Source organism: Mustela lutreola, chromosome 3, assembly GCF_030435805.1.
Source record: "Mustela lutreola isolate mMusLut2 chromosome 3, mMusLut2.pri, whole genome shotgun sequence".
Taxonomy (NCBI): domain Eukaryota; kingdom Metazoa; phylum Chordata; class Mammalia; order Carnivora; family Mustelidae; genus Mustela; species Mustela lutreola.
The window spans coordinates 138,207,148-138,221,882 of NC_081292.1; the positions used below are offsets into that span (position 1 = coordinate 138,207,148).

At 41.6% G+C, this 14,735-nt stretch overlaps 1 protein-coding gene across 1 annotated transcript in view; it reads left to right on the forward strand.

Annotated features, from left to right (window-relative positions):
* The window catches only part of LOC131827927 (dual 3',5'-cyclic-AMP and -GMP phosphodiesterase 11A), a 248,434-nt gene that overhangs the window by 183,643 nt on the left and 50,056 nt on the right, over positions 1–14,735 (forward strand). The window contains exons 15-16 of the mRNA XM_059168871.1: positions 821–911; positions 4,301–4,401. Of these exons, the coding sequence (XP_059024854.1) occupies positions 821–911; positions 4,301–4,401 (192 nt within the window). The remainder of the gene's footprint in view (positions 1–820; positions 912–4,300; positions 4,402–14,735) is intronic.

Below are 14,735 nucleotides of genomic sequence, written 5' to 3' on the forward strand. Positions count from 1 at the left end.
AATTAATATTTTCTTTCTTAAAATGGAAATAAATATGTGTTTTAACTGATTTACAGGATTTACTAGACTGCAGTCTACTCCATGTCATGCATTATGATAGGCACTTTCAAATATTTTATTTTATTTTCATAAATAACAGGAGGTAGATAGCATTATCATAATTTTAGAGACAAAGAAACTGAATCTTAAAGCACCCAAGTAATTGTCCAGAGCTATTACCAAGATCCAGGGTCTGACTCCAAAACCAGGGAACTTTCCAGAGTTCTACCCTGAGATATAATGGGACTGTGGGCTGGGAAACAGTAGTAGAAGCTTGTCAGCCATATATGTATTGGTTAAATGGCCTCTGCCCAATATTCCCAAGGGTTTTTTCCATGGAGAGTTAAATGCATTTAGTATAAGAGAGTTAGTTGTTCTGGGCCCTCAGAGGTTATATAAGGTTTAGTTCGTGAATCGTATCCCCTGAGCTAGAATCATCCACAGCACTAGGCTTGGACCTGGAACACTTTCTATGTTGTTGTGTCATGGGCATTACCTTCCCTTATGACCACATGTCCTGTTCCTTACTAGTTTGTAAATGTCTCCCCAACATGGACTCAGTCTCATTTATTGCTGTATCATCCACAGGCTCTAGCCTAGCACACAGAAGTTTTTCAAAATATTTCCTTCATGGATAAGTGAACTACACAGTTTTCCTGAGAATGTAGATGCTCATGTTCCTGAGCCAAAGCAGGAAAAGCAGTTTGATCCAAAGTACTGGTGTGGGAAAATCAATGGCAGATGGAGGGCCCGGATCACTCACCCTTCTGACCTCTTTCAGGAGCGGCTCTGCCCTGGCCCAACTCTATGGAACTTCCGCTACCTTGGAGCACCACCATTTTAACCATGCTGTGATGATCCTTCAGAGTGAGGTACACACCCAATATTCTGCTTCCCCCCTTGACAGTAAACCAATAAAATGATGTTTGCTACCTCTTCTTTTCTTTGTAGCATCACAGGTAGATATGGAGAAGAGGGGCACGCTTTTCTAGGCCAAATGATTGTTTTTCTTGGTGGCTTTAAAAAATTCTTTCAGATGCCTGACCAAGAACCTTATTCAAATTCTTCCTGAGTGGATTCATTTGGGTCTCAGTACCAGTAAGAAGACTTCTCAGACTCACTCAGCAGAGGGGACTGCTTATCTAGCTCGTCACCAGGGCACAGGCTTGCCTTGCTGAAGGAGGACAGAAGCCCACTAACAGAGTGACTCGATCCCAGTAGTGAGTGGCCCAACGTTACCGTTTTGCAAAATCCAAAGCCATTTGAAAAGACGGTAGAAGTAGAAACAGGGTGAGAAAATTACACTTTATTAGCACAATTGAGAAGGCTATAAAAGATAAAAGAACCCAAAATTGCTGGTGGGAGCAGTCTGAAAGTGAGAATTGCAGCTAAACTTGAGACCCTGGGCCAAAGCCATATGCCTTATTTTGTTTCATGTGGCAATGCAGGAGTTGGAAATAGTTGGATTTTTATACTTTTAGCTCTCCACGGAGAAAAAGAAAAACCACTAACTGACTCTCGCTGAGGCATCTGAGTTTTAAATTGCCAGGAAAGGATCTGTTTAATTTTCTGCAGGCGTACAGACTTTTTTTTTTTAGGCCAAGAAGGGATCATCTGTTCCCCATTATTTGTCAGTTCTCTAGCTGTGCCATTAATTATTATTATTATCATCATTAAGGCCCTGCTTCGCTGGAATAGCATCATTAAATATGGAGGGGTTTTTTCCTCCAGCCTATCTTGAGAAAGCATGTCTTTTGCAATATCACGAAAGCCTTCTTCGACCCCATAAAGGAGAGTCAGCACTCTGGAACCCAGTGCGGCTGGGGAAGGGCAAACCCGCTGGGGGAGATGTATTTTCAGTTGGGAATGAAACATCAAAGGTTAGGCTCTCAGCAACTTTGACAGAAACCAGCATCCCAGCATCTGCAGCTCTGGAATTTTCCTAAGTAAGCCGTGTTTTAGCTGAGCGCTGTGGAAGATGGCTGGCAGGAGGGTAAGGAGGAGCTTGGGTGCAGACTGTCTATTCTGTGCTTCTGACCCCAAAAACTGCCCCCACTTCGTAGCAACAGGCACTATAAACAGGGTGTTGGGGTCTCTCAGAAGGTCATTTGTTTGTTTCCTGGGAAAAACAAACCCCACTAACTGAGAATTTGCCTTCAGACAAACAAAACACATTGGCTGGCCCTCACTCCAGGGTTCCCTATGAAGAACAATAATAACGGAACCGCGCCCCTGAGCGACAGGGTGTGTGTGGGGGTCATGGCCTGGCGCTTCCCCTACTTCCCCTTCTGTCCTGCTCCTCAGAAAGGCAAACATGAAGATATCATTATGACCCTGCTTTTCAAACGAGGCAGAGGCTGGCGGAAAGTTGCTCCAGACCTTTCTCCTTCCACATTTGGGCTTACTTTTCATCAATACCACTCCCCCCTAAACAGGGAGTAGAAGCAGTATTTCAGGGAGACAAATCTCTTTCAGAAACTAACCCTCGAGGCACCGTAGAAGGTCAATTTACATACAAACAATACTCTGATTATAAATTAGCTATTTTTTTTATTAAAGCTTATCTGGCTAGCTTTATCACTATTAGCTGTAAATTTGTCATTTACGACATGTGCTTTAAAATTGGTAAAGCTTGCTCTCTCACAAAATGATCAAGATCCTTGAATTTAGACCAAGTCTCTCCTGAGCGCCACATATTTTTTACTGTAACTTGCTCTTAAAGGTTATATCTCTCTCACCAGGAAATGCTAGATGCACAGGTCTGGATCCTGGTTGACGATTTTTCCATAGTTTCCACCCATTTTCTCCCAGGCCCCCAGCACACCACCCCATGATTGATCCATGGGGCAAAGCTCAGGCAAGAAATCCTGGGCAGAATTATGACATGGCCTACGTTTAGTTATTTGTCTTCTTCCTAATGGCTGAATTAAGGGTCTGGAAGAGTTCATTTGAAAATTATTATTAATATTGGACCTGGTCCCAAGTGGAACCAATATACTCTAGTCTTTGAGGAGCGGAGAGTTCACCCAATAAGATAAATTAACTCAGGGAAGGTGATTATCATCTGGTGCCTGGTAAAAACTAATTTGCTAATTGATATTCTGGTTCCCTAAAAGAATTAATTTACCTCCTGGTAGAGAACAGTTTATTCTCAGGCAGTCATTCTGCCCCTTCCTTCTTCAGCATCTTGTGGCTCTCAAACACCAGGTTTAAAGCTCCTCCAGTTCCCAGGCCTCCTGTTTATGAGTTCTTAATTTATGCTAGGAAAACCTGATCAATGAAAAATTCCCTGACTTTCAAAGCAAAGTAAGTGAATTGTCGGTCACTCTACGCAAGGATTTTTTTTCACTTTATAAAAACATGGCAGAACTGTCTTCATGCAGCTCAAATACATTTTGATGAAAAGAAATGTGCTTTGCAAAGGTGTGGAGATACAGGTGCAAGTTTTCCTAGGTCAGAGTCCTCTTACCAGTCCCAAGAACTATGCCAAGAACCTACCATATACATTCTAGCCCCTCAGGGATGACGTACTGAGCTCAAACTACCACACACTACATTGGGATGTATCGTCACAATTTCATGCAGGGTTTCTCAGACTCAGCCGTGTTGCCATGCTGGACTAGGTAAATCTTTTCTGTGGGGGCTCTCCTGTGCATTGTGAGACACTAAGCAGCATCCCGGGCTTTTACCCACCAACAACACACCCAACCAGTGTGACAATCAAGTGTCTCTAACCATTGCCAGAAGTCCCCATTGCCGAAATCACCCTCAGCTGAGAACCGCTGGTCTAAGGGTTTTTATTCTTCGTCCTTGAAGTCATTTGTTGCTATAGCAGGTGCTCCTAAAATGCCAACTTAAGTCTTTATAAGTGAAACTAGTGTTCATTTTAGGGTCAGAAAGATTCCCAAATATTTTGTCAACTTTTACACTCAGTAAATTCTACAGGAAGTGGCAGTCAGATGGAGTAGTTGGGACAAACCTGACCACAGTAAGTTTAAACATTTTCAGAGTTTCCTATTTAGGACTAATAAAGTCTAATAAAGGATAATAAAGTGCCCCCTCGTGGCCCTCAAAAAAGATTGTACTTTCTGACTTTGCTCTGTCTTCCCGAGAATCTGTTTGTATTTGCACAAAATGTCATTAAATTGTTTTAAATGGCTTTATCATGTGCCCATAATTTTTTTTTAATATAGGAAACATATGTAATCAACATCTTCAGATCTAATGTTGTCTTTCGTGACCTTTTACTTTCTCATTACAGGGTCACAACATCTTTGCTAATTTGTCCTCCAAGGAATATAGTGACCTTATGCAGCTTTTGAAGCAGTCAATATTAGCAACGGACCTCACGCTGTACTTTGAGTAGGTATTGGCATTTGATCTATTTGACAAATGGATATCTAAAATTTCACCCTGTAATTAATTTTCAGGTCCATGTTGGAGGTTGCCTGTTACTCCAACACTGGTATAAATGTGTAAATGAGCTAAATTTTTGTTGTTGTTTTCCTCTCGTCTAAATGAACTTCATTAAGGTGGAATCTGTAAGACAAGAAAATCAGGGCTACCATTGTGAAATTTACAGCTTTCTTCTATTTTATGAGCTTTGTGGGAGATTTTTTGACTCTGAGGCTAAGTGGTGGCCATTTTCATTTTCATTTTAGAGACTGTCTTAAGATTGCTGTTTTGGACCATTATTTCTGGTCAGATCCATAATGGCTCTGGTGATGCTCATGAAACATTTGTTGCTGAAAGGCTGACTTGAAATCCAAGACTTTCTTTCTTGCCTCTCCTCTAGTTCTCTTTCTCAGAAGAGAGGTCCCCATTTTTTCCAAAGTTCAAGCCTCCATCTGAGGTGGAAATTTCATTGCTCTTATTTCCTCTGAGACCTGCTCTGTCCTGTGCCACCTCTTTTGACAGCCTGGAAGTCTCTTCCTCCACTAAATATGCAGTTTCCTCTTAAAGACCCATTTCCCTTCCTTAACAAATTCTTTCACTGGATCCCATGGAGATCTTTTTTTTTTTTTTTTTAATTTTTATTTATTTATTTGACAGAGATCACAAGTAGGCAGAGAGGCAGGCAGAGAGAGAGAGAGAGGAGGAAGCAGGCTCCCCCACTGAGCAGAGAGCCCAATGCGGGGCTTGATCCCAGGACTCTGAGATCATGACCTGAGCTGAAGGCAGAGGTTTTAACCCACTGAGCCACCCAGGTGCCCCCCCCCCATGGAGATCTTTAATTGCTTTTCGATTTGCCTTTCTTTTACTGACTACCTTTTAAGATGAATGGAACACGTTAGTACCTTTATTTTCCTAACACCTATTTACACTCAGTAGACCATGTGCCCCTTCACATTCAACCGGAATTGTTCGGTCAGAGGTCACCAGAGACGTCCTTGTCTTCAAATCCAATGTCTATTACTCATTTCTGATATTGTCTAGCTTCATTGAGACCTCTGAAGGTTTACGGGCTTCTTACTGTCGATTTCTACCCTCTTTTCTTCCCCAACATCCAGCTCCTTTTCGTCCTCCTTTTCTGGGTTCTTTGTAGGTATCTTTTCACCTTGTTCCCACAAATAAGTTCTTGAACCCATGTTCTTCTCTCTCTACTCAGATTTGTTCCTCAGCCTCATCTCCACATAACCCTGTATAGGTACATAGAAGGCTCTGGAATTCTTCAGTCTAAGCCTCCCTCACATTCTAATCCTGTATCTCCAACTTCCTTCTCAAAAACTTTCAGTGCCTTCATTGCTTTTAAAGCAACCTCGAAACTTTTTTTCAAGTTTCAAGGCCTTCCACAATCGGCCCCAACCTTTTCTCCTCCTTATCTTTCACTTCTCTCCTACCTCATTTGTCTACTCCGACCAGACTGGTCTACATAATGCCCTTTGAAAACATCTCAGAGGTGCCCCTGTGCCCTAATCACACTGTTTCTGCATGAGATCCTCTCCCGCACCACTCCCCCCCCCCCAAACATTCCTTGAAGGCTGATCTCCTCCATCACCTTTTTTAGAAAGCCCTGTTTCACGCTCTTTGAAATCTTACTGCACTTTGGGATTGTGTCAGTTTGAATTAGATTCAATTGTAAGGGAAAGAAACCCCAAAATAGCAGTGGCTTACGTCTCTGTCACATAAAAGAAATCTGAAGATCTGCAATCTGGAGTTGGTAGAGTAGTACACTAAGTCACGGGGGCCCCAGTGTTCCTTTTATGTTTCTGAGCTGCTGCCTTCAGCACGTGGTTTCCACCTTAGTCCAAAAGAGCTGCTCAAGCTCCACCCATCATGTCTACATTGCACCTGCAGAAAGAAGAGACGGGGAAAGGGGCCAAAAGGTGATGCAAGCTATCTTTTAAGGAAGTTTTCTGGAAGCTCTGCATAACTCTTCCACTCACATTTCTTGGTCAGAATTTAGTCATTCAGCTATACCTAGGTTGAAGGAACTTTGAGAAAGGAAGCTACCATTCTGGGTAGCCGTATGCCCTGGTAAAAAAGGTAGGAGCCCTATTATTAAATAAAGGAAGGTTGGATATTAGAGTACACAATCATAAGTATTTATTGTTGGATTCTGCTGAATGACTTAGTATATGGTATTGTGGCAGGAGAAAGGCTTTAAAGGTATGCTGGTCTGGATTTAAATTGCATTCTGGCATTCTAGTTAAATCTGGTAGATTGAGCCCAGGTGTTTATATCTTCTCTCTCCTGAAACTCCACTGAAAGGACACCAAATAAATTTAAAAGAAAAATAAAGGCATAAATCTGCAAGGAGAAAGAAAGAGAACATACCACAACTGAGAAGAGATGTCAATACATTAGTGGAAATGGAAGGCTGACCAACAAATGGTAACTGACCTAAAAGAGTAGAAGTGAAAAAGCAGAACCTACAGAGGAAAACAGCTCTGAGAAGCAAGATGATTTGCTCTGTAAGACCTTTTTGGAGCCCAGAGAGAAAACGTGCCATGGAAAGGGGATGTGACTCTCAAAGCTTAAGTAAAACAAGGAAATTGATAGCAAGCCAGTTTATACAATGCTCAGAACCCACAAGGACTTCCCCCAAAGTAGCCAGTATCTTCCCTTTCTCTACCCCTGGAGATAGCTAGAGATTTACTCCCTGGAGAAATGAAAGAACAGACTCTGGACTGAGGAAAATACAATGTGGGAAGGAGATACAGAGCTCAGAAGAGGGAATGAATTGAAATGGAACAAATCTCTGGATTGAAAACCCATAGCCCAGTCACCCAGAAGCTAAGAGTTCATAGATCATATACACAGGAATGTCAGATTTAGCAAAAAGAAATATAAGAAGCCTAGTTAAATTTGAATTTCATATAAACAATTAATAATTTTTAGTGTAAATTTGTGCCATGTAATGTGGGTGTGGGATGCATACATACAACTCAATATCAGTCTTTCAATGCCTTACTATTATATTCAAACTAATATGGGGGATCACAGGAAATTTTGTGAAGGCCACCCATATGAAATACAGAAGCCAAAGAAAATAGGAAAAAATGATATTCAGAGCAAACAGGGAGAAGAAAACAAAACCCAAAAACCCAATACCCTTAGATAGCTAAGATATTACATCCATGAAACAAGAACAGGATGCTTTAAAAAATAATAGGAGTGACCATAGGAGAAGAAAAATCTCTTGAAATTAAGATTACTATAGCAAAAATAAAACAGGAAATGAAAGCATAGAAAATATACTCAAAGGACAAAAGGCAGCAATATGGAAAACACTGTTTTTTTGTTTTTAGTTTCTTTTTTAAGATTTTATGTATTTTTTTTTTTGACAGAGAGAGACGCAGCGAGAGAGGGAACACAAGCAGGGGGAGTGGGAGAGGGAAAAGCAGGCCTTCCACTGACCAGGGAGCCTGATTCAGGGCTCTGTCCCAGGACCCTGAGATCAGGGCCTGAGCCAAAGCCAGACATTTAATGACTGAGCCACCCAGGCACCCCAAGGCAAACATTGTTTTGTTTCATTACGTGCTTTTCGTTACTGTTTGGTTTGTTAACTACATGCCTGTATTACCTTGATAAATATAAATTTAATTAATTTTTAATATGTATTTTAATACATAATTAAAACTTCCAGCTCTGCCATCACTTGGCTGTGTGTCATCAGACAAATTAGTCACCTCTCTGAGCCTCTTTTCTTCATTGTAAAATGGAGATAATAATACCTATGTCATCTGTCTTTTACGTCTTGTAAATGCCTAGCAGCACCTGCAATCTCGTTGCTTTATAGCCCATTTATTTCGTGTATTTTGTGACCCTCATGATTAACTTAGCTGTCCCAATCTTCCATTGTTTTCTGGAATGATGTTCCTTGATTTGGGATTCATGGAGGCCTATATCCCTTCAACGTTTTTACTTCCTGTCTCTGACACTTGCAGGATTTTGTGTTATTTTTGCTCAAAGTCGAAGCATTTTCCCAAGCCAAGTTTCCAAGTAACTTCTAAGGAGGAAAAAAAAAATCTCCCCAGTTGGAGTCCATTTATCAAGGCCTGTTAGGGATGTGTCGAATCACTGAGTGACCGCTGGGACTCAGCCAAGGAAGTTGGTTGCAACTCCTTTTCTCATTACTCTGTTCTTATCTTAATGCTGCAGACCCTGCTGTTTGCTGACTCCCAAAGAAGCCAGCTTGTTCTCTTTTTGTCAGCGTTATTGTCTTTTGAGGTACCAAATAGCTGCTCTTTCCCTAATCTAGACCTTCAGGAGGCTGATTCACTTGCTTGTCGAAAGTTGCATTAAAGTGTTGCCATATTTTTAGCCAAAACAATCCCTAGGGTTAATGAGGGGATCCGCAGCCACTGCAAACTGTCACCCAGATGCTTTTATTCACAAATATAACAATTGTGGAAATGGAAGGGATGTTACATGTGATGTAATCCAATTCATCTCTTTTATTTTGTAGATCAGATACTGAGCTCCAAAAGGTTAAATGGTGTGGCTTGGGTCTTATAACTAATTAGTAGCTAACCTGAAATCCACACCTGCTTTCTCAGGGCTTTTTCTGCAATCATGGTGTTCCTTCTCTCATGGAAGAATCAAGAAATTGTTGTCATTTGAGTTGGGGATACGTTATATGGGACATTGACCTTCCCAGATGTATATCAATCAGTTTACTTTGAAAACCAGCATGGGTTTCCCCTCTCCCAAAGCAGAACTGGAGACAAGGGCTTGCGTGCATTTAGCATATCTTTGGAAGTGACATCAGAAACAGGAGGTAGGAAAGCTATTATAAGGACACATCTCCTAGCTGGTCATCACTGTGGTCAACTGTGCTTGACCCTGCAGGGATTGCCTGAAAAGCCTCAGATGCTGCACCTCAAAATTACCCACTCACCTCCATTCTCCACTAGCCAAGGTTGTTCCATGGGTGTGAACTCCCAGGACTTGGGACTTCCAGGACATACACATCCAAGGGCTGGAGACTCCTCCAGCAGTCCCCATCCCACACAGAAAGTCAGAGCAGCTTCCCCACCCCCCAGCCCCCCACCAGCAGGAATTAAGTGAGGCACCACATAGCTTGGACAGGAGCTCCGTGCAGCAATATCTGAAGAAAGGTGGACCAGGAGGGTGTGGGTGGCCTGACACAACTACTCTCTAAGGGTCTGAATTATCTCTGGTTCTTCTGCCCTGGCTACTCAAATTGAAAGTCAAGGGGCGCTCTGGTGGCTTAGTCCATTAAGCCTCCAACTCATGATCCCAGGTCAGGTCTTGATCTCAGGGTTGTGAGTTGAAGCCCCACATTGGGCTCCACTCTAAGCATGGAGCCTACTTAAAAAAAAAAAAAAAAAAAAAGTCCTGATACTCTTGAGGTCAACCAAAAAGGAAGCTCACTGCCTTCCTCCCCTAGGAAAGGGAAAGCACTGTAGAAAGGACTGGTGCAGGCAGGAGGAAGCTCTTTTGCATCTTTTGGAGTGTTTATGATTCATTCCACAGGAGAGTTCTACTGCCACGTGCCAAAAGAGGAAAATAAGATTCCTATAAATATGGAACCCCTTTAAAAAACAACCACAGAAACGTGTAAATTTAATTTCTAATGGCTTTGGGCATTTTGGGGATTCTATACCACAAGTGATAGATGAAAGCAGAATTCACAGGTTTAAAAAACAAAAATAAAACAAACGATTAAAAAAAACCTTGGTGTGAATTTCTAGGCTTCACAACCCAAGTCCAGGGTTAATTCTTTAGTCTGATTTTCCAACTCACTGAAAACATTTTCCAGTTTCTGCTCAGTGATCTTCTGAAATTGATTTCTGTGCCTGCTTCTGAGTCCCTGCAATGAATAAGGCTTTGATAATTAAATAGTAATTTCAGCATCTCAAGCAGGACTTAGATGTACCCTATCGGTAACCAGCCATGTGACTTTGAGGGAGTCACTCACTTAATCTCTCTTTGCCTTGGGTTCTTGTCAGCAGCATGGGGACAGGCATAATACCCGTAACCATCCCCTAAGGTCTTTGTGGTGGCCAAAGGATATTACCTATTAGAAAGATTATTTGATAGTTTAAGTAATTAAGATTTCAAAAATCTAAATAATGTAAATTTAAATCATTTGAATTTGATAGCTTTGACCACTGAAAGTACCTTATAAGGAAAAAAAATCACTCAGTCAGAAAACTTAATAGAAATTACCCTGTAAAGGATGCTGCTTGTTGGAGTGTGGGTAGGCAGAAGAAGAGGTCCAAAATTATAAGCGTTAAAACTTCAAAGGGAAGTCACAAATACCCTATCCTTTTGTCTGCATGAAGTCAACAGAGATGATTATTAATAAAAACAACAACTAGTATTTCCTGAGTGCTGATTTAGGAGCTTCATATACACATTGTCCCATTTAATATTTAGAGCAGTCCTTGTTAGCACAGACACTATTTTGACCTCATAATACACATGATGGAAACTGATGTTCGAGATACCCAGTAAACTGCTCACAATGTTAATTGATAAGAGTGAGATCTGAACCAGGAAGTTGGATCCCAAACTGTTCTTAATGACGGTGGCATTTTCTCTGCAGTTCTACAACTATTGGAACTGAAGCCAAGCCTGGGAACACTCAGGCATTAGGGGCAGGAGTCACTTGAGTCTGCCCACACCTGAGGCCGGTTGCAAGCACACTAGGTAGGCAGCCAGCAGGTAGCAATTCAAATAACCTCCATCAGGAGGGTGGGGAGGTGGAGGCCCCAGGTTAGAACTGCTCAGGAGCCTGTCTGGTGGGGCTGAGAGGGCAATCAGAGGCTCTTCGTCTACACTTGAGCTAAGCTGGGGCAACAGAAGTTGGCAATTCTTTAGCTTTTATACAGTCGACAATAGCCATTTAGCATCCATGCCCAAAGGCTGTGATCACATGCCACTCTCTCTCTCACCCAGCATCCAGCAGGCGCCTTCCCTGCGCCTAGCGCCTTCCTGGCGTTACATCAGCTTCCTGTATCACCACCATCATGGTGGCCCTGTGAGTGCAGACATCTCTCTCTTGGAGGCCCAAAACCTGACACACAGCCTGATGTAATGAGTTCTCAAAATATTAGCTTTTTGATATTGAATTCTCGTACCAGCCTCCAAGGTAGATATTATTATCCCCATCTTAACAGATCAGGATACATCCATGGACTTAGCGTAAGTAATTTACCCAAAGTTATTGCATTGTCCGTGCTCACATCTCCATGCCTCATTGCCTCAGACCACTATAAGAAACTGAGAATTATCCAACACTTCAGATTTTACAAATCCATTTGGATGCTCAATGCTTTTCCAACTGGCTCTCTAAATTAATCAAATGGATCTTCAAACTGAAATTTTCCATTTCCCTTTGTGCTCTACAAACATTCATCAGCAATTATGGAAAATGCCCAGTCTAATGGTATCTTTGTCTTTGTCTTTCCAAGGAGAGGCAAGAAGTAGCATTTTTCAAAAACATCTGATAATGACAGAAAAATGTGCTAAATTATCTTAGATTATTAAAGGAGTTATAGTTTGACCATCCTTTAAAAATTAGATTACTATCTAGAACAATTTATTTTTTTAAATACAACAGGAACTCAACAAATGCTTCTGTTGCTATTCAGGCAAGACTATTCACTCATTCATCACTCAACAAATGTTTATTAAGAGCCCGCTCTTCTTAGTGTTTTCAACTTCCGCTGCTACTGGCACTCAACTTAGCCACCATATTGGAAAGAAGAAAGATAATCAATGCAGAGTAAGGTATAATAACTTACAAGGCTTAACCCATTCCTATATTTTAATAGACCCTAATGAATTAACCTGCTGAAATTATTCTACAGTTAGAACAGGCCCCACGGCAGGTGGACGGAAGAAATCTTTTGCCCCATTTTGGTGTATTTCAAAGCACTTTCACATGTATTCATCCCCATGTCCCCACCCACGTGATATGGCAACTGAATAAAACATGAGAAATTCATCTACTAGCATTTATTGGTGCCTTCTTTATACACTTCTCTAGGCACTTTGCTAGTTTCTAGGGATGCACAGGCAGATAAGACATATCTCTTACCTCAGGGGCTCTACACACATGGGGATGAGAGAAAACTAGCAATTACCAGAGTGTGAGGAGCGCTATGGCCAAAGTAAATGCAGGAGCCACGCGGGCATGTGCCATCTAGCAGTGCCTTGTACCATCTCTTGGTCTGGTGATTGTGCTTGGACTGAAGGACTCTTAGGCCCTGTGTTGTCTAATCTTTGGCCATTCTCAACATTCAGGCATTCTAACCTTTCCATTTCCTGCATTTCACCATTTTATTCATATCAGCAAAAATCCAGCTTCCGACAAGTAACTTCATTCATGTTCTTATCAGTGCTAGTCTAAAGATGGGAGACAATTCACTTTCAAAATTGAATATATAACTTTTTCCTTTAGTCATAATTACTAGAGTTAACATCTGCATATTAATTTTCTATTCCTCTCAGTGCTTTGGTGCCCAAATTCCATAAATCTCTCCAGAGTCTACATTTAGCAATCAACTGCAAACCTGTCATTTGCCTGGTGAATAAGCTGTAAGAATACCAAAAGAACAGATCTCTTCCCCCTCTCCCCCCCCCCCCCCCACAGCACACACACACTCCTTTCACTGCTACCTGATAATTCTGGGGCTGACATTGCAGACGATCACAATGACAATTTGTCAATTTGGCAGTAAATCCTTCCTAACGTTCATGGACTTTTAGTAGATTTGGAGCAGCGAGATGAACAGAAAGATAAAGAATATGTGCACATATATGCATGTATAGATATATAAATTTACCCCCCCCCAAATGGTTTGATTAAAATAAACACAGAAATGGTGATTTCTCACTTTACAAATAAAAGGTGTCTTGTGCAAGATAGATTACAAACCGGAAAGATTTTTAGTGTGGTGACGGGTGACCGGTAACCAATCTTTAGAATTATTTTTGAGGGTAATTTTAGCAGTTCTGTTCAAATGATGCTTTTTTAAAGACTGCTATTTTTCTAAATGGAGCATATGTCAGGAGAGCGGGATAAAAGCCTAATAAAAACATATCTGATTATAAATGAGATTTTCCAGTAAGTTGCTTTTCACTAGCCGAGGTATTTGCCATTGTCCTTGAAAACCAAGGTTCCCAGCGATCTGCTTGGGAAGTTAATGATACAGTTCCTCATGACGGAAGAGCTTCGATCTAGGGAGTATTAGGTAACTTCGTAGTTTTGTAGATGTTCCTTTTAGGAGTCCTGTGTTTTTAAAAGTGCCCCATGTCTAACAGTTTCACCTATGCTCGTGCTGTTGAGTCAATATAATCTACATACACATACACATATAGATGCTAAAAGGAGCAGCTGTGCCGGCGAATGCATTTCTCATCATCACAGTGGCTATCCCACTGTTGTTTTGTAATGATCATCACTAAGGAGGAGCTCAGAATTACGCCCCCTGGAGCCGTGAACGACCAGCTTGGCCCGGGCCATTTGCTGCTTTTATGTGAGCATCCCTTTCTTGACGCCAGAAACACCTGTCTGGTGCCCACCGCGGGACTTGGCATCTGACATGCCCGTGGAGCATGTGCCTGCAAAGCCATTACATCTCATGAGGGCTGTGGGCCACTGCTGTCCATATCCTCTCAACAGGCTGGGCTCTCTGGCCCGAGGATCCACGCTACTCACGGTTTACAAAGATGATGTCAGAGGCCAGAACCGGGAGGCTGGGTGCTTAGAATCTCCCTAGATAAGCCCATAACTGCCATGGGACCTGGAAAAATCACCTCACCTACCTTCACCTTGAGTTTCCTCACCTTCGAAATGAGAGAAACAGTAGATGTTTCTCAAAGGTACCATATGCCTCTAACAGTCTATAATTATAATGAAAACACAAACATAGAAAACAAACCACTCTATGACCCAGCAACAGTACGTAGGCATATGCCTGTGTGTGTGTGCGCACGTGTGCATGCATGGAGACAGGCAGAGAGAGAAAATGCACACAAATTCAAAAGGAGACATACACCAAGATGTTCATAGCAGCATTCTATGTAATACATAATAGCAAAACAACTGGAAATAATCTAAACCTTCATCAGGAAAGTGAGTAAATAAACAGTATATAGTAATACACGGAATAACCACATATAACTATACATAACACTGTGGGTGAATCTTACAAATGCTGAGCAAGAAAACCAAGTTGTTAACATATACATACACTACAAGGACAGCATTTATAAAG